At 38.5% G+C, this 19,062-nt stretch overlaps 1 protein-coding gene across 6 annotated transcripts in view; it reads left to right on the plus strand.

Moving 5' to 3' along the window:
* tdrd9 (tudor domain containing 9) overlaps positions 1–19,062 on the plus strand; it is a 165,248-nt gene that overhangs the window by 72,810 nt on the left and 73,376 nt on the right. For 5 of the 6 annotated variants that reach the window (XM_063047992.1, XM_063048027.1, XM_063048001.1 and 2 more), the window contains exons 11-19: positions 3,461–3,545; positions 3,828–3,885; positions 8,789–8,893; positions 12,224–12,321; positions 12,606–12,737; positions 12,915–13,077; positions 13,174–13,237; positions 15,893–15,956; positions 17,185–17,229. In XM_063047992.1, the coding sequence (XP_062904062.1) occupies positions 3,461–3,545; positions 3,828–3,885; positions 8,789–8,893; positions 12,224–12,321; positions 12,606–12,737; positions 12,915–13,077; positions 13,174–13,237; positions 15,893–15,956; positions 17,185–17,229 (814 nt within the window). The remainder of the gene's footprint in view (positions 1–3,460; positions 3,546–3,827; positions 3,886–8,788; positions 8,894–12,223; positions 12,322–12,605; positions 12,738–12,914; positions 13,078–13,173; positions 13,238–15,892; positions 15,957–17,184; positions 17,230–19,062) is intronic. The other variant, XM_063048011.1, reaches the window with a different exon arrangement.

Genomic DNA, 19,062 nt, shown 5'->3' on the forward strand with positions numbered 1-19,062 from the left:
TTCTATTGTTTCCATGATTTAAGGGTTTTCCCCCCTTTTGTCTGTGCAAAGGATATCGGTCTTTATTTTGTTTTTTTTAAATTGGGTTCTTTTGGGTTTCTTGCTTTGGCTGTCTGCAAGCAAACAAACATCAAGGTTGTATAATTTATACATTCTTTAGCAATGTACTTTGAACTTGACCAGAACTGCACACAATACTCCAAGTTGGGGCTCATCAATGTCTTGTGTATAACTTCAACGTACCATCCCAACTCCTGTATTCAGTACTGTACTTTATAAAGGCCAATGTGCCAAATGCTGTTTATGATCCAATTTGCATTTGACACCACTCTCAAGGAACCGTGGGTTTGTACTCCCAGATCGTTCTGTTCTACTGCACTCCTCAGTGCCCTAACTCTCATTGTGCAAGTGTTACCCTGGTTTGTCCTCCCAAAGTGCAACATATCTCACTTAACTGTATTAAATTCCATCTGCCATTTTTCAACCCATTTTTCCAGCTGGTCCAGATCCCGCTGCAAGATTTGATAGCCACCTTTGCTGTCTGCTACACCCTTAATCTTGGTGTCATCCACAACTGTGCTGATCCAGTTTACTACTTTGATGAACAACAAAATGGACCCAGCATTCCTACTCCACTAGTCAAAAGCCACCAGTCAGAGAGGCAGTCATCTACTACCACTCTTTGGCTTCTCTAGCGACGCTAATGTCTGGTTCAGTTTACTACCTCATCCTGAATGCCAAGCAACTTAACCTCGTTTAACACCCTTCCATGCAAGACCTTTTCAAAAGTCTTGCTAAAGTCCACATAGACAATATCCACTGCCTTCATCAATTTTTCAGGTAACTTCCTCGAAAAACTCGAGACACAACCTACCACACACAAAGTCGTGTTGACTATTCCTAGTTGGTTTTTGTCTATCCAAATACTTCTGTATCAGGTCTTCCAATAACTCACCCAGTACTGACATCAGGCTCACTGGCAGATTATTTCGTGACTTATTCTTAGAGTCTTTCTTAATTAACAAAACAACTTTAGGTATCCTCCAATCCTCCGGCACCTCACCCATGACTAAAGACATTTTAATTACCTCTGCTAGCCCCCTTGTAATTTCTCCACTAGCCTCCCACAGTGAGGGAACATCTTGTCAGGCCCTGGGAATTTATCCATCCTAATTTGTCTCAAGTCAGCAAGCACCTCTTCCTCTGTTATCTATATATGGGCTATGACCTCACTGCTGTTTGGTCTCAGTTGCATATACTGTATCTGTTTCCTGAGTAAATACAGGTGCAAAAAATTCATTTAAGATGTTCCCCATCACTTTCAGCTCCATACATAGATCACCACTTTAATCTTAAAGCAGTTTAATTTTGTCCCTTGCTATCCTTTTGCTCTTAATTTTTCTGTAGAAGCCTCTGAGATTCTCCTCTAAGCTTATGCCTTCTTTTAACCTTCTTGATTTAGTTACCTTGTATTTCTTGTACTCCTCAAGTAAATTATTTGCTCCTTCCTGCTTGCACCTCCTTCTATTTCTTAACCAGTGCCTCAGTATCTTTCAAAAGCCACAGTTCTCTAAATATGTTGTCTTGCCTTTTATTCTGACAAATACATACAAACTCTATGCTCTCAGAATTTCACTTTTGATGGCCTCCCACTTACCAACCACACCTGTGCCAAAAACAACCTGTCCAAATCCTCATTTCTGTTAACATCTAAATTGTCCTTTCTCCAGTTTAGAATCTCAACTTAAGGACCAGACCTATCCTTCTCCATAATTATCTTGAAGCTTATGGCATTATGATCACTAGATCCAAAGCATTTCCCTACATATTCTTCTGTCACCTGCCCTGTCTAATTCCCCAATAGATCCAGTATCACACTCTCTCTAGTTGCTGTCTCTGTATATTAAGGAAACTTTGCAGAACACATTTGACAAAACTCTATGCCATACAGCCCTTTTACAGTATCTAAGTCCCAATCAATGTGTGGAAAGTCACAATTACCTACTTTCCGAACTTTTTTTTTTGAACTGTCTACGTTGTCCTTTGCTCCTTTAAATTATTCTGACTATTGGGTGGTATATAATATAATCCCATTAACGTGGACATCCCTTTCTTATTCCTTATTTTCACTATATAGCCTCAGTAGACGAGTTCTCCAGTCTGTCCTGTCTGAGCTCCGCCATTTGTTTTTCCCTGACTAGTAATGCCATGTTCCCCTTTTAATCCCTCCTGCTCTATCATGTCTAAAGCATGGTACATTGAGCTGCTAGTCCTGCCCCTCCTGCAATCAAGTCTCTCTAATAGCTACAATGTCATAATTCACACATTGATCCATGTTCTAAGCTCATTTGCTTTTTCTACAATACTTACACTGAAGTACACCTAATTTAGAACATGATTTCCACCATATTCAACCTCTCAATTCCTTTCTTTCTCTACCCACTTATCAATATCTTTTCCCACAACCACTCCACTATCTGCTCTAGCACTCTGGTTCCCATCCCTCTGCAACTCTAATTTAAACTATCCAGTGTAGCATTAGTGAACCTTCCTGCAAGGATATTACTCCCCTTCCAGTTCAGGTGCAAATGGTCACATCTGTACAGGTCCCACCTTCCTAATGATCCAAAGACATTAAACAAATGTCAAATTGATTTCGATTGTCAGTTATTTGGTGTAAGACGAGACAAATTTCATAGATGTAAATTTTTTTCTGAAAGTTATTTCCTGTTAGAGTTTTTACTTTACTCTTTAAAGCATGTTTTGAGTAAAATATGATTAAGGAATTTTCTTATTCCTTTTATTGTCCTGTTAAAATTTGCCAGAGTGTGATAATTTAGTGTTGTTTCTGTATTATAATTTAGTAGTGTTCTGTAGATGGCACTCTAATAGAAGTTTTAAATAATAACAATGTTTGTATTTAAAGCAGTAGCAACTATTCATCTACAAATTTATTTTTAAACATACTATATACAGAACACACTGACAGTTAAATAGTTGGAAATCCAATTTGCAAAGAGCTAAATTTATTCTCATGCATTGAAAATACCTTATTAAATTCATAAATTTTCAGCTTGGTGTGAATCCCTTTGGCATTTTACTTCTGCTAGTTTCACAGGAGTCAATTTTATCAGTTACTCATTACCATAATCATTTACAGAATTCACAAACTAATTTAAATATTGTGAAAATTTGTCAGGTTTTTTTCCCCAACACTTCAAGACCAGCTGGACTTGCACTTAGCTGTAAATTATATTCCTAGTATTTGCTTCAACCTGATAAAATAGTTAGGCTTTATAGCAAAATTTTATATAGGCAAAGTAAAACTGCAGAATTCCCAAGAACTTGGACTGCTAATTTGCCTTAGAAGTGTACCTACGACAATAAAGAACATAAAATTTTCTTAAGATGCATTCTTTTTCTTGTAAAAGCTGTCAAAAGTACGATTTTCTGATTATAGGCTACATGTATATCCGCTACACTCAAGTGTGACCTTTGAAGAACAAAGTAATGTATTCCTAACCCCTGTACCGGGCTATAGAAAGGTGAGAGTGCCAATGTGCTTTGTGAAATTTGCAACAAGAAAATATTATCAGAAAATTCTATTAAAATAACATTTGTCTTTATGACTAACTGAACTTTAAGCTATTATTTGTTCATCTTGATAGGTTTTTACTTTGCTAGTAGTGTGCTGTTTATTGGTTTCCTTTTGTAAATTGCCTTATTGTCTGGATTTATTCTGCTATAAGATTGTTGTAGAAATGGTGAATTTCTGATTTGTATATATTTTGCATTGAATCATTATTCAATTCTTCTTTTCAAAACAGATTATTTTGTCAACATGTATTGCTGAAAGCTCCGTCACAGTTCCAGATGTTAAATACGGTAGGGCTTCATTATGTCTTGATCATTATGGAACTTTGCTAGCTATGACTAAATTTTGAATCATTAGAAAATAAGGGGATCTTCACTTCTAATATAGATAAGGCACAGTTTTTTTCTTAGTATATTGAGTCTTTGGGGCTCTCTTCTTCAAGGAATGGCAGAAGCATTCCATTGAATATTTGTAAGGTAGAAGTTGATAGATTCCTGATGGGCAAGAGAATGAAAGATTACTGTATGTAGAAAAGAATGTGGAGATGAGCTTGGGAATGGATCTGCTGTGATCCCATTCAAATGGTAGAGCATTCTCTGAGTACAAGTAATATATTCCTATTCCAAATTGTGTACGTTCATATATGACAGTTCTTAATTTAAATTTCAAAACTGTTAGAAGGACATATACTTAGATTTCATAGTTTGCCAGTGAACAAAAAGCCCATTGTTCCCATGCCAGCCAAAAATAAGGCAAGTCTGTCCTACATCGCCTTTCTGTCCTTGGGCTTGTGACTTAGAAAGATGTGATAACCTAGGAAGTAGAACCAGGAATAGGCCATTCAGTGTGATCATGCAGGTTTTTCAAATATGTACCCTGTTCCTGCTTCGAAACCATAATTCTTGATCCCTCTAGAAAGAATGCTAACACCACCATCAAGAATGCCTACCATGCTATTCCACGCCCTCACTTTGGAAAGTCTAATCACCTGGCTGTACTTCTACTCTCTGAGTAAAGACAGAGATTAAGACTGCAGCACCAGTATTGAGGACCAAGAAAGTATGGACAAGGGACACACAGCAGCACTTACAGGATTGCTTTGAATTGGTGGGCTGGACTGTATTCAGGGATTCATCTTCAAATCTAGATTTGACAGGGGACTGTCTTGTCTCCCTTTCTCTTCACCATTTACACCTCGGACTTCAACTACTGCACAGAGTCTTGTCATCTTCAGAAGTTTTCGGATGACTCTGCCATAGTTGGATGCATCAGCAAGGGAGATGAAGTTGAGTACAGGGCTGCGGTAGAAAACTTTGTCACATGTTGTGAACAGAATTATCTGCAGCTTTATGTGAAAAAGACTAAGGAGCTGGTGGTAGACCTGAGGAGCGCTAAGGTACCAGTGACCCCTGTTTCCATCCAGGGGGTCAGTGTGGACGTGGTGGAGGATTACAAGTACCTGGGGATACGAATTAACAATAAACTGGACTGGTCAGAGAACACTGAGGCTGTCTACAAGAAGAGTCAGAGCCGTCTCTACTTCCTGAGGAGACTGAGGTCCTTTAACATCTGCCGGATGATGCTGAGGATGTTCTACGAGTCTGTGGTGGCCAGTGCTATCATGTTTGTGTTATCATGTTTGCTGTTGTGTGCTGGGGCAGCAGGCTGAGGGTAGCAGACACCAACAGAATCAACAAACTCATTCGTAAGGCCAGTGATGTTGTGGGGATAGAACTGGACTCTCTCACGGTGGTGTCTGAAAAGAGGATGCTGTCTAAGTTGCATGCCATCTTGGTCAATGTCTCCCATCCACTACATAATGTACTGGTTGGGCACAGGAGTACATTTAGCCAGAGACTCATTCCTCCGAGATGCAGCACAGAGCGTCATAGGAAGTCATTCCTGCCTGTGGCCATCAAACTTTACAACTCCTCCCTTGGAGGGTCAGACACCCTGAGCCAATAGGCTGGTTCTGGACTTATTTCATAATTTACTGGCATAATTTACATATTACTATTTAACTACTTATTACTGTTTTCTACTACTATTCTATTACTATTCATTATTTCTATGACTATTACTTTTTACTATTTACTAATGGTAATGTTACTATTACTATTTCTATTACCATTTATTATTTATGGTGCAACTGTAACAAAAACCAATTTCCCCCGGGATCAATAAAGTATAACTATGAGATGAGCATGCACACCTGTTACCAACTTCATTAAAACCTGTGTGGATGAGTATGTGTCTACGAACACTTGCTGTACATTCCCAAACCAAAAGTCATGGATGAACCAGGAGATATGTAATCTGCTGAGGGCTAAATTTGTTACATTTGAGTCTAGTGACCCAGGTCTGTACAAGAAAACGAAGTATGACTTGCAGAGGGCCAAACCCGAGCAAGACTGAAGGCAACATCGGATGCATGTCAACTCTGGCAGGGTTTGCAGGACATTACTTTCTACAAAGCAAACCCAATAGTCAGGATGCTGTTCATTGACTACAGCTCAGTGTTTAACACCATCATTCCCACAGTCCTGATTAATCGGCTACAGAACTTGGGCCTCTGTACCTCTCTCTGCAATTGGATCCTTGTCCTGCTAACCTGTGCAGATTGGTGATAACATCTCCTTGCTGATGATCAACACTAGCTTAGCCCACTGCTCTACTCTCTCTACACCCATGACTGTGTGGCTAGGCATAGCTCAAATGCCATCTATAAATTTACTGAGATTTAACCATTGTTGGTAGAATCGCGGATGGAGATGAGAGGGTGTACCAGCTAAATGAGTGGAGTCGCAGCAACAACCTTGCTGTCAACATCAGTAAGACCAAAGAGCTGATTGTGGGCTTCAGGAAGTGTAAGATGAAGGAACGCGAACCAATCCTCAGGAGGTCCAGAATCAGGTTTATTATCACCGGCATGTGTCGTGAAATTTGTTAACTTAGCAGCAGCAGTTCAATGCAATACATAATACAGAAGGGGGGAAAAAAAATCACTAAATCAATTATGGTATATGTATATTGAATAGATTAAAAATTGTGCAAAAATACAAATAATATATACTAAATTGTGAGGTAGTGTTCATGAGTTCAATATCCATTTAGGAATCGGATGGCAGAGGGGAAGAAGCTGCTCCTGAATCCCTGAGTGTGTGCCTTAGGCTTCTGTATACCTGATAGTAACAGTGAGAAAAGGGCATGCCCTGGGTGCTAGTGGTCCTTAATAATGGACGCTGCCTTTCTGAGACATCGCTCCTTGAAGATGTCCTGGTACTTTGTAGGACGCGACAAGATAGAGCTGACTAAATTTACAACCCTCTGCAGCTTTTTTCGGTTCTGTGCAGTAGCCTCCTCCATACCAGACAGTGATGCAGCCTGTCAGAAGTGGAGAGAGAGAGAGAGCAACTTTAAGTTCTTGGGTGTCAAGATCTCTGAGGATCTAACCTGGTCCTAACATATCAATGCAGCAATAAAGGAGGCAAGACAGTGACTATTTTTCATTAAGAGTTTGAGGAGATTTGGTTTGTCACCTAAAACACTTGAAAACTTCTATAGCTGTATGGTGGAGAGTGTCCTGACAGGCTGCATCACTGTCTGGTATGGGGAGGGCTACTGCACAGGATCAAAAGAAGGCACAGAAAGTTGTAAAATTAGGCAGCTCCATCTTGGGTGCTGGCCTCCGTAGTATCCAAGACATCTTCAAGGAGCTGTGCCTTAGAAAGGTGGTCCATTATTAAGAACCCCCATCACCCAGGGCTTCTCATTGTTACCGTCATGAAGGAGGTGCAGAAGCCTGAAAGTACACACTCAGCAATTCAAAAACCGCTTTTTCCTCTCTGCCATACAATTCCTAAATGGACATTGAACTCATGAACACTACCTCACTTCTTTATTTTTTAATATATATAATTTCTGCTTTTGCACTATTTTTAATCTATTCAATATACATATACTTTAATTGATTTACTTATTTATCTAAGTTAACAAATTTCATGACACATTCAGATCTGTCAGGAGGAAAGAAGCGTCAGTATTTTGACCTGAAACATTGAAAATTCTCCACCCCATCCTACTTTGCTTGACCTGCAGATTCATCCCACAGATAGTCTTTTGCTCCAGATTCCAGCTTCTGTAGTCTCTTGTGTCTCCAAATCTGGTTCAGATTTATATCTTACTTATCAGAACTCAGACCATTTATCGAGTAGCAGGTGATCCAAGCACATTAGTATGGTTTCATACAATTTGAGGGTACCTTGGAATACTTGAAAGCACACCACATTAATATGTCAGAAGATTTCAATCTCAGGACTGAGAAGAGTGAAGATGGAAGTATCTTTTGTAGTATATAGTTTCAACAATTTTTTCTGTAGTTCTGAACTTCCAGCATTTCAAAGTAGGAACTGCAGTCTTTGCTTCCATCAAGAATCCAAATTGTCATGCAGATTTAAGAAGCAAAAATTACACTTACTATTTTATTTATAGAGAATTTATCTTTAAAGACCAAGGTTATATTTGATATTTTTGGGGAGGGGTCTCTTCTCATGTAAAATCTTCTCAAATTCATTTTGTTTGATTTTTCATAAACTTGATTGAATGGGAGGTGTTTCAGATGTATACAAATTTGAGCGTGGGACACATCTGGATAGGTGTGTAAGGATTTTTTCAGGTTATTGTATCCTTCACTTTCTTATGACTGGTTTCACTTACATTGAAGCATCATCTATGAGTTGTCTTTGGACTTGAATGCAGCATCTATGTTAGATAGGCCAGCAAGACAATTATCTCTGTGTTTCTGCAGTTTGCTGTGGCTTTCTGCAAAGAGAAAAACATAAGTGTATGATATTGCTAAAAAAGTAAGAAAAAACTCAGCTAAATTACTTGTCCAAGAGTCTGTTTGAATCTTGTTAATTCTTGTATGATCCAGTAGAGTGTTACAGCAGGTTTAAGTCATAACTACATATCTTCATTTTCAATTCAAGCTGCCCATATATGCAAAAAGTCATTAAAATACTAGCTAGTCTTTAAAATACTAGTTGTACTAGTGCAGTTTTGATTGGGATATTTCTTAAAATACCCTCATTAATTTGATTTTGAAACATTAATGATGTATTTCTATCTGACAATCAGTTTGCTAAAAGTAACAAATACTATTTCTTGTGTTTATATTTTTCCATTGATGGCTAGTGATAGATTTTTGTTTAACTCGGATTCTGGTTTGTGATGAAGACACAAACTACCAAAGCCTTCGCTTAAGCTGGGCATCAAAGATGAGTTGTAATCAGAGGAAAGGTAAGAAATGGTGCAGAATGCATTTATTGAATAGCAACACACAAAAATGCTGGAAAAACTGAGCAGGCCAGGCAGCATTTATAGAAAAAGATGAACAGTCAACATTTCGGGCCAAATATATTGACCAGAAACTTGACTGAACTAGCTGGAAAAATGTTAAAGCTATGTGCTGGTCAGCAGCTAGCAAACTGCAGGAAATGACTTGCATCCTGACTCCTGAAGCACTTCCACAATTTGCAGGACATTTTAAGAAATTTTCTCCATGTGGTTGCATGAGTACAGCTGGACAATTAGTTCACTTGATTGATGGCAAATCCACATCTCCAAATGTTCAATCTATCCATCCTCACACCAGTGTTACTGTATGTATTATTTATGAAATGTACAATAGCTACTGACTGAGACTATTTCTATAGCACCTTCCAGAACCATGATCTTTGCCACCAAGAAACACAATGGCCTTGTGCATGGGACAATCCCACCTGAAGCTTTTCCTTAAAATATCACACCTCCACTTGAAAGTATTTCTTTATTGACATTTGGTCTAAAATCCCTTTACAACAACGCAGAAGGAATTACAGAGGCATGAGAGAGAAGCCTGCCCAGGTGGATTGGAGGAAGATACTGGCGGGGATGATGGCAGAGCAGAGATGAGTTTCTGGGTATAGTTCACAAGGCGCAGGATAGATATGTCCCATAGGAAGACGTTCTCAAATGGCAGTGGTAGGCAATTGTGGCCAACAAAGGAAGTTAAGAGCTGCATAAAAGACAAGGAAAGGGCATATATGATAGCAGAAGTAAATGGGAAGTTGGATGATTCGGAAGCTTTTAAAATCTAACAAAAGGCAACTAAAAAGCTATAAGAAGGGAAAAGATGAAATAGGAGGGCAAACTAGCAGGATACCAGAAGAATTTTCAGTTATATAAAGAGTAAAAGGGAGGTGAGAGTTGATATTGGACCACTGGTGAGGTGGTAATTGGGGACGAAGAAATAGCAGATGGAATTAATAGGTACTTTGCATCTCTCTTCACTGTGGAAGACACTAGCAGTGTGCCAATGGTCCATGAGTGTCAGCAAGCTGGAGTGAGTGCCATTGCTATTATAAAGGAAAAAGTACTAGGCAAGCTGGAACATCTTAAGGTGGATAAGTCACCTGGTCCAGATGGATTACATCCAAGAGTCCAGAGAGAGGTTGCTGAAAAGATAAAGGATCTTTCAAGAATCACTTGACTCTGGCATGGTCCCAGAGGACTGAAAGATTGTAAATATCACTCCACTCTAAAAGAAAGGAAGTTATAGGCCATTTAGCCTAACCTCAGTGGTTGGGACAGTGTTGGATTCTATTATTAAAGGAACTTGGAGACTCATGATAAAATAAGTCAAAATCCGCATGGTTTCTGTAACAGGAAATCTTGCCTGACAAATCTGTTAGATTTCTTCGAGGGACTAACAAGCAGGATGGACAAAGGAGAGGCAGTGGATGTCACTTACTTGGGTTTTCAGAAGGCATTTGGTAAGGTGCCACACATGAGGATGGTTAACACGATAAATTCCTAAGGTGTTACAGGAAATGTACTGGCATGGATAGCAGAATGGCTGACAGGCAGGAGGCAGTGAATGGGAATAAAAGGGGCCTTTTCTGGTTGGGTGCTAATGACCAGTAGTGTTCCTCAGGGGTCAATATTGGGACCGGTGCTTTTCACATTGTTTGTCAATGACTTAGATAATGGAATTGATGGCTTTGTGGCAAAGTTTGTGGATGATACGAAGATAGATGGAGGGCTAGGTAGTGCTGAGGAAGCAATGCGATTGCAGCAGGACTTTGACAAATTGGAAGAATGGGCAAAAATGGCAGATGGAGTACAGTGTTGGGAAATGTGTGATAATGCATTTTGGTAAAAGGAACAATAATGCGGTCTATTATCTAAAGGGGAAAAGGTTCAAACATCAGAGGTGCAGAGTGACTTGGGAATCCTCGTGCAAGATTCCCAAAATGTTAATTTACAGGTTTGAGTCTGTGGTAAAGAAGACAAATGCAATATTGGCATTTATTTCAAGGGGAATAGAATACAAAATCAAGAAGATAATTCTGAGCCTTTATAAGTCACTAGTCTGGCCGCACTTGGAGTATTGCCAACGGTTTTGGGCAGCATATCTCAGAAGTGATGTTTTATCATTGGAGAGAGTCCAGAGGAAGTTCACGAGGATGATTCCGGGAATGAAGGGGTTAATGATGAGGAGCATTTGGCAGCTTTGGGCCTGTGCTCAGTGGAGTTTAGAAGAATGCACAGGGATCTCAATGAAACCTACCGAATGTTGAAAGGACTAGATAAGATGGATGTGGAGAGGATGTTTTCTCTGGTGAGGGTATGTAGAACTAGAGGGCACAGCCTCAAAATTGAACGAGGTAAGGAGAATTTTTTTAGCCAGAGAGTAGTAAGTCTGTGGAATATTCTGCCGCAGTGTGCGGCAGAGGCCAAGTCTGTGGGTATGTTTAAGGTGGAAGTTGATCATTTCCTGATTGATCAGGGCATCAAAGGATATGGTAAGTAGGCAGGTGTATGGGGTTGAATCGGATCTGGGATCAGCAATGATGGAATGGCAGAGCAGACTCTGAGTTGGATGGCTTAATTCTGCTCCTATGTCTTATGGTTTAACACAGGGAGTACTTCAATGAGTAAGGCTGTAGCTTCAAAACAATGTAAACTGAATGGCAATGAGGTGCAGACTTAAATGCTGGGTTCAGTGATGTTTATTATAAGTAAAGAAATGCAAAACAAATGTATAACTTGGTGAGTTTACAGCCTTTCAAATATTTCCGTTCATATTTGTTAGGAATTATTTATGTGAATGGAATAAAAAGAAATTGTATAATAAGGCAAATTGCAGGGCTTGCATTGTAACCATCATATGGATTGTGAATGAGCGCAAGGACAAAGAGACAACGTTCTCAAAGCTTCCTACAGCACTTTACAGCAATTCTTTACATTTATAGTATAGTTTACATTTATATATAAAGTAGGACCTCACAATTATGAAATAAGGTTAGTGGCTAATTAAGCAGTATGTTGTTATGTGAGTATATTATTACTAATTAAGTGATGGCTGAGCAGTCTTCAAATGGTTAAAACTCAGCTCATCCAAATGGGAAGAGTGGAGCATTTGTATGACCAGTATGCATTTAAAAAAGGCAACAGAAAAACGTCTCTACAGCTTGAATTTGAAGAACTTAATTATTATCCAAATTATGAACAGTTGCATTTTTGTAAAGAGGATTTGCCATATACCCTTTTCCCTTTCTTAGCAAACTTTATTTATACAACAAATAGGGCGTGCTGGTCGTGTTTCAAAAGGATACTGCTATCGGTTAGTGACACGTGATTTCTGGATACACCATATTCCTGATCAAGGAATACCAGAGATGCAGGTAAATGTCTCTCAGTCCAAGCAATACCCGACTTAATGCTACATCTTTGCTTTTGCTTCAAACTGAGACTGCTTTATGCATTATTACTTGGATAATATGGATATATCAAGCATACATTTATATATAAAAAGTAAAATTGTATTTTTCATTGTTTGAGATGCCTTTCAAGCCTTTTCGGTGCTTGTGTGTATATTTACAATATAAATTAGTAAATGCAAAACAAGTTATCAATGCTACTGATTTACAAATAGAACATAAATGTCTGTTTTTTTAAAATTTCTCAGCGTTGCCCTTTAAGCAGTACTATACTCAAAGTAAAATTGCTGAATATGGGAGAACCGAGAGTTCTGTTGGCTTCTGCTCTGTCTCCACCTAATCTAAAGGAGATTGAACGTACAGTCCTGCTACTAAAAGAGGCAAGTAGTTGACCAGTTCTCCAAAAATAGATCCTTTGCAGGAATTCTCTGTACATTGAAACACTGACATTTTATAAAGGATTAGCTTCAGTAGAAAATAATTACCATTTATTTGTGGCACTTTTTCAAATGTAAAAAAAACACTAATTGAGCTGTTCTGACTATTTCTTTATCAAGGTGGGAGCACTATCTGTTGAATTGAAAGGAACAGTGAACCCATATGATGGAGATCTAACTTTCTTAGGAAGAGTACTGGCATATTTGCCTGTGGATCTCCAGTTAGGAAAACTTGTAGTTTTAGGACATGTTTTCGGCTGTTTAGAAGAGTGCCTTATTATTGGTAAGTATACAGAAAAATAGGAGTGACAATGCTTAAAAATATTCCAAGTCATTTCATAGGAGTTTGTTATAAATAAATACAAATTTTCTTTTCCAGCTGCAGCTCTTTCACTGAAAAACTTCTTTGTAACACCATATAAACAGCCCCTTGAAGGATACCGGTACAGTTGAATTTCTTTTTAGAAGATGAAGTGGGGTGGACAAGGGAAAGGGGAAAGGGAAAATGAAAAGGGAAACAAATTATTCAAGAGTGCTCAGACTTCATTTCCATTACCAAAAATCTTTATGATCTTTGGTATTAAGTCTGAATATCTACTTGGCTGCTTATGCAGTCTTCAATCATGATGATGTACTGAGCCAAACTTCCTTTTAAGTGTACCAGTTGAACATTTCTTTCATGGTCTTTTGGTACATGGAGCTTAGAAAAATAGAGGGCTATGAGTAACCCTAGGTAATTTCTAAAGTAAGAACGTGTTTGGCACAGCATTGTGGGCTGAAGGGCCTGTATTGTGCTGTAGGTTTTCTATGTTCCTTTGGCCCCAATATCCACTCCCCTGATCTTCAAGCTCATGAGTGTCATGTTTAGCATACTGTATCTCCAATTGCACTGATGACAATAGTTAGGATATCCTGTCAGGATCATCTATTGAGCCATATGGGTAGAACTTGGGATGAAGAGAGAATTGGTCACTTTGGAACAATATTAATAGCATTCCAATATCAGCAAGAGTTAGAACAGATACAGTACTGTGCAAAAATCTTATGCACATATATATAGTTAGGATACCTAAGACTTTTGCACAATACTGTATCTGCACTGTGCTGCTGCGGCAAGAAAGATATGACGTGAGTAATGATGAACCTGATTCTGATATGGGTCTCTATTGTGAACTGAAAGTGAGAAGGGTTGGGAAAGGGAAATCATGGTTGGGAAAAGGGGAAGAGAGAGGGGAGGATGTGGGAAGCATCAGAGAGACATTCTGTAATGATCAATAAACAACTGATCATTGGAATCAAATGACCTTGCCTGGTGTCTCAGTGCTGGGAGTGTCTGTACCCAAGCCATCCCCCATCCCTGGCACACCTTCTCTGCTACCTGTCCCACACCTCTCCAACTGCGCCATTCTAAACATTCTTCGCTCCCGCTAGATTTACACACTCGCTTTCTGTTCCACATTGACAAATACAGTACTGTGCAAAAGTCTTGGGCACACTAAATATAGACATAGCAGCACAAAGCTTTATAGTACAGTCAACCCAGGTGCAATTCTCATTGCTGCTTGTAAGGAGTTTGAATGTTCTCCCCATGACCATGTGGGTTTCTGGGTGCGCCGGTTTCCTTCAATGGTCCAAAGACCTACTAGTTAGTAGTTTAAGTGGTTATTGAAAATTGTCCAGTGATTAGGTTAGGATTAAATTGGGGGATTGCTGGGCGGTGTAGCTTGAAGGGCTAGAAGAGCCTATTTCACGCTGTTTGTCAATTAAATAATAAATAAATAATGTGTGCCTAAGACTTTTGCACAGTGCTGTAAGCAAATAGCAGGAATATGTAAGAGCAATTGGGCTATAGTAGTGGGGCTTTAACTTTCCCAATATTGACTACTAATCAACTCCTCCACACCATTAACCACCACTACTTTATCATTTCCTGTCAGTCGTTTTATGTCTAGACGCTCCTGTAACTAGCATCACTTTATGGACATACAAGATTGTGTATATACATTGATTTTGTATATTATTATTGTTTTGTGCTGCATTGGGTGCAGAGTAGCAATTATTTCGTTCTCCTTTACACATGTATACTGGAAATGACATTAAAGAATCTTGAATCTTGATTGCCTAATGCAAGAGACTTAGAATGGGTGGAAGCACACATCCAGCCACTTTTTAAAAAATAATACTGATAGCTTCTGTCTCTAGCACACCAAAGATTTTAAATTTATACCCTTAAAGTATTTAATGCATGACCTGAGGGAAATGGACCCTTCTGCTTTTCTAGGCCCCTCATAATTTTATGCATCACTGTTTTGTGTAGCTATTTACATCCATTAATAAACACGAAATGCTGGAGGAACTGAGCAAACCAGGCAGCATCTATGAAGGGTCTTGGCCTGAAATGTCGACTTTTTTTTTTATTTGACTCTTTTCCATAGATGCTGCCTGGTCTGCTGAGTTCCTCCAGCATTTTGTGTGTATCACTTTGTTTCTACATCTGCAGATTTTCTTTTATTTACATACATTAATTGTGGTCTAGGTGTGCCTGACAGTTTCTTTCTTTCATCTTTTTTTTCCCAACTGCTTTTTTAAAAAAATATCCCTTGTTGATGAAAGAGATGTGCATTCTCTGTCAGTGATAAAACTTTATTTTGAAACAAAACAGATGAGGTTAAACCATGAAACTCCATGAAATTTCATATTCAACTGCATGAAATTGCCTTTGGCAAAATATTGACTTCCAGAGTTTTGGAAATGTTTGAGGAAATTTTTAAAACAAATGTAGTAGAAAACATTAGATGTAATTCAGGGGATACTTTTGATTGTTTTGTCACTTCAAAATAGAAGACTTTTAGTAAGTGGGTGGTTGGGGAAAGACCTTAACAACATTTTTCAAATAAGTCTCAGGACAGTGAATCCTAGGTTGCATAAATAGTAGCAAATCTTCACTAAACAGTATGTGATAAAAATGTGTGAGCAAGCAGCTGAGCATTGCCAACTGTATGCACATCAATGCAAGGATTTTAATGTGTTTAATTGTGAACACAAATGCCTGCTCTACAAGAATCTTAGTGCTCTAATTATAATTTGTGTTTGTGTAGGAATAAAATGGAGTATTGTGATGGAACATTAAGTGATTGCATAGCACTTGTAAATGCATTCAAGGTAATGAATAATCAATTGCGGTAAGTGAAAACTTGAGAACTTCATGTAATGAAGTAAAAAGATTTTTTGGAAATATTACATCAGACTGGATTAGAGGTGAGGCTAATCACGTGATTTGCATTAGAAGTATTGTACAAGAAATTGGTGTACTTGTTTGAAGGAGCAGAGGAAACTGTAGAATTTTGAGTATTTTCTTGAGAAAAATACAGAAGATGGAAAAAAATTTCATACAAAATTAGGTGCATGTAATCAATATTTAATATACAAGGTTTGTCTAGGAGATTACTCATTCATTCACAAGTAAAATACTACAGGTGCACAATGTATAGTGTTACTATACACTATACACTGTTTTATATGAAATAAAAACAGAGACTCAGGAATCAACACCTATGGAAAGAAGAACAGTTTTTAAATTGCAGAAAAACTATTTTCTTGTGGACAGAAAGGCGGGGTGTTGTAGAGGGAATAAATATGGAAATGTTTATGATCACCAGAAGGGGTTAAGTGATGAAATAATGATGATGCTGTGTGAAGGAGGATGGTCTAGACCAGTCTTGAAATGTCTGTGGCAAGGAGATACATAATGAATGCTGCAAATTTGAAGTAAAATAAATTTATGGTGAGGAAGATGTAGACTTAAAGTGAAAGACTGTTGAATTGAATATGGTAGAAACATAAATTTATTTTTTACTCAGCATTATGATCATAAAGGTCAATTTAATTCGATCTATAATGTCAATGTAATTGTGAATACAGTCAACCTAAGAAAAATACCTTATGACAAGAATAAAGAATTTCGGAGCAGTATGGGCCCCTTGGTCCCTCAAACCCACCCTCTTCAATACAATCATGAAGGATCAACACACTAAAAAAGTCACAGGTGTGACCATTTCATCTACATGGAATTATTTGATCAGAGCTGTGGCAACACGACAACCATTGCTCTGTTGGAAAGAGAGAAGAAAGTTGGTGTGAGTTAGTTACCCTGTTCTCTATTAAGTATTGTTGCTGTATGTAAATATATGTAAATGGCTGTTCACTTTAGATTTTGCCTCCAAACCCAGCCATAATTGCCACTTTGTCAACTTTACCATTTTCCCAAGGTGTCAGTACTAAAGTCAACTCCAATCATCCCTTCTGAATCCATCTTCTGCATTCCACAGTGTGATCCATTTTAACATTTGGTTGCACATTCATTAACCTTTTGCTTTAAATTTTGTCATAGGCATGGCAGACTTGCAGAGAACAAGGACAGCTCAGATGTCCCAGGGTTGGTGTACTTGTTTTCCTTGTCTTGCAAATTTCAAGCCAAACTGTATTAATGCATTATGTTCGATCTGATGTGAATTGTTAGACTAATTACATTTATACTTTATAATGTTTACTTGCCAATAATTAGAGCATTGGTAGACCTAAATTATCTGAATAAAATTAAGTTAAGAACAAGCTTGGCCCACCACCTTTTATTCAGCTTTCTAATCAAGCATGAACTGAAGGGAATGGTGTGACATGATTCACACAAATGCTATACAGGACTGTCTCCAGTAGTTAAGGTTGCCTTCTTTTTGCCCTTCAGTAGTACCACTGTTAACATTTGTGCCTATAACCTTAAACCCACACCCTGCCTCACCCCACAGGAAGTAGAATTCAATTAAGAGTTTAGATACTAGGCACTCTCTGAGATGTCTTGTCTAGATATCCCTAAAATTATTCTATTATTAAAGGTGAAGTCAATGTTAGAACACTTGCTGCTTGTGTAGATACATAAAACCATAGTGAAGTGCTCATCAGGGGTGATTGATAAGTTTGTAGCCTAAGGTAGAAGGAGATGAGTTATTAACTTCAAACTTTCTGCATAATCACTCAGAGTTGACCTGCATGTGCATGTGTCGAGAGCTGTATAACTCATCTCCCTTTACCTTAGGCCACGAACTTATCAATCACCCATCTGTGGACACTTTCTGGAGGTCCAAGATCTGTATGCTCCACGACCGCTGGACTAAGTGTGTAAATGTAGGAGGGGACTAAGTTGAAAAATAAATGTGCTAGGTTTTCTGAAATTGACTCCTTCTACCCTAGGCCCCGAACATATCAATCACCCCTTGTACTTGTACATCAGATTTTAGCTTCTCCCTCTCAAACTGCAGGGTGAATTCTATTATATTATGACCATTGCCTTTGAAGTATTCCTTTATGTTCAGTTCCATAATCAAATCTGGGTCTTTACACAATTCGCAATCCAGAATTGCCTTTTTCCTAGTGGGCTCAACTACAATCTGCTCTAAAATGTCATCTTATAGGCATTCTACAAATCCTGTCTTTTGGGATCCAGCACCAACATGATTTTCCCAATCTACCTGCATATTGAAATCTCCTATTGTGATTTGCACCCAACATCTATGTTACTGTTCGGAGGCCTCCGAACAGGATCCCATCAGGATCTTTTTACCCTTGTAGTTTCTTAATTCTACCCAGAAGGATTCTACATCTTTCAATCCTATGTCACCTCTTTCTAAGAATTTGATTTCAATTTTTTTTGGAATAGAGCCACTACACCTCCTCTGTCCTTCTGTCCTTCCGATACAATTTATCCTTTGATGTTAAACTCCTGATTTTCTTTCAACTGTGTCTCAGTCTGTATTCATCACCCTTTTCATTTATGCCCCAGTGTTACTGGAAGTTAAGTTCTTATCCCTTTCTAAAGTTTTTAAAAAGTCTTTATTTATTTTAGAGAGTTTAGTAATCTCTCCTTCAATCTCCTTTCTTTTTACTTTATCCTCACTTTTCCAAACTATTGACACACTTCAACCCATCCCCTGGCTACAATTTTGCCCTATCACCTGCCTATCCTTCCTCATGGTCTCACTACAAGCTGCATCTACTTGCATAACAAATGCCCCATCTTCAACCCTATCACCTTGGTTCCCATCTCCCTACCAAATTAGTTTAAATCCTCCCCAACAGTTCTAGCAAACCTGCTCACAAGGAAGTTGATTCCCCTTGGGTTCAGGTGTAACTCGTCCTTTTTTTTTACAGGTCATACCTTTCCTAGGAGAGATCACAATGATTCAGAAATCTGAAACCCTGCACCAATTTCTCACCC

Source organism: Mobula hypostoma, chromosome 1 (genome assembly GCF_963921235.1).
Source record: "Mobula hypostoma chromosome 1, sMobHyp1.1, whole genome shotgun sequence".
NCBI classification, from domain to species: Eukaryota; Metazoa; Chordata; class Chondrichthyes; order Myliobatiformes; family Myliobatidae; genus Mobula; species Mobula hypostoma.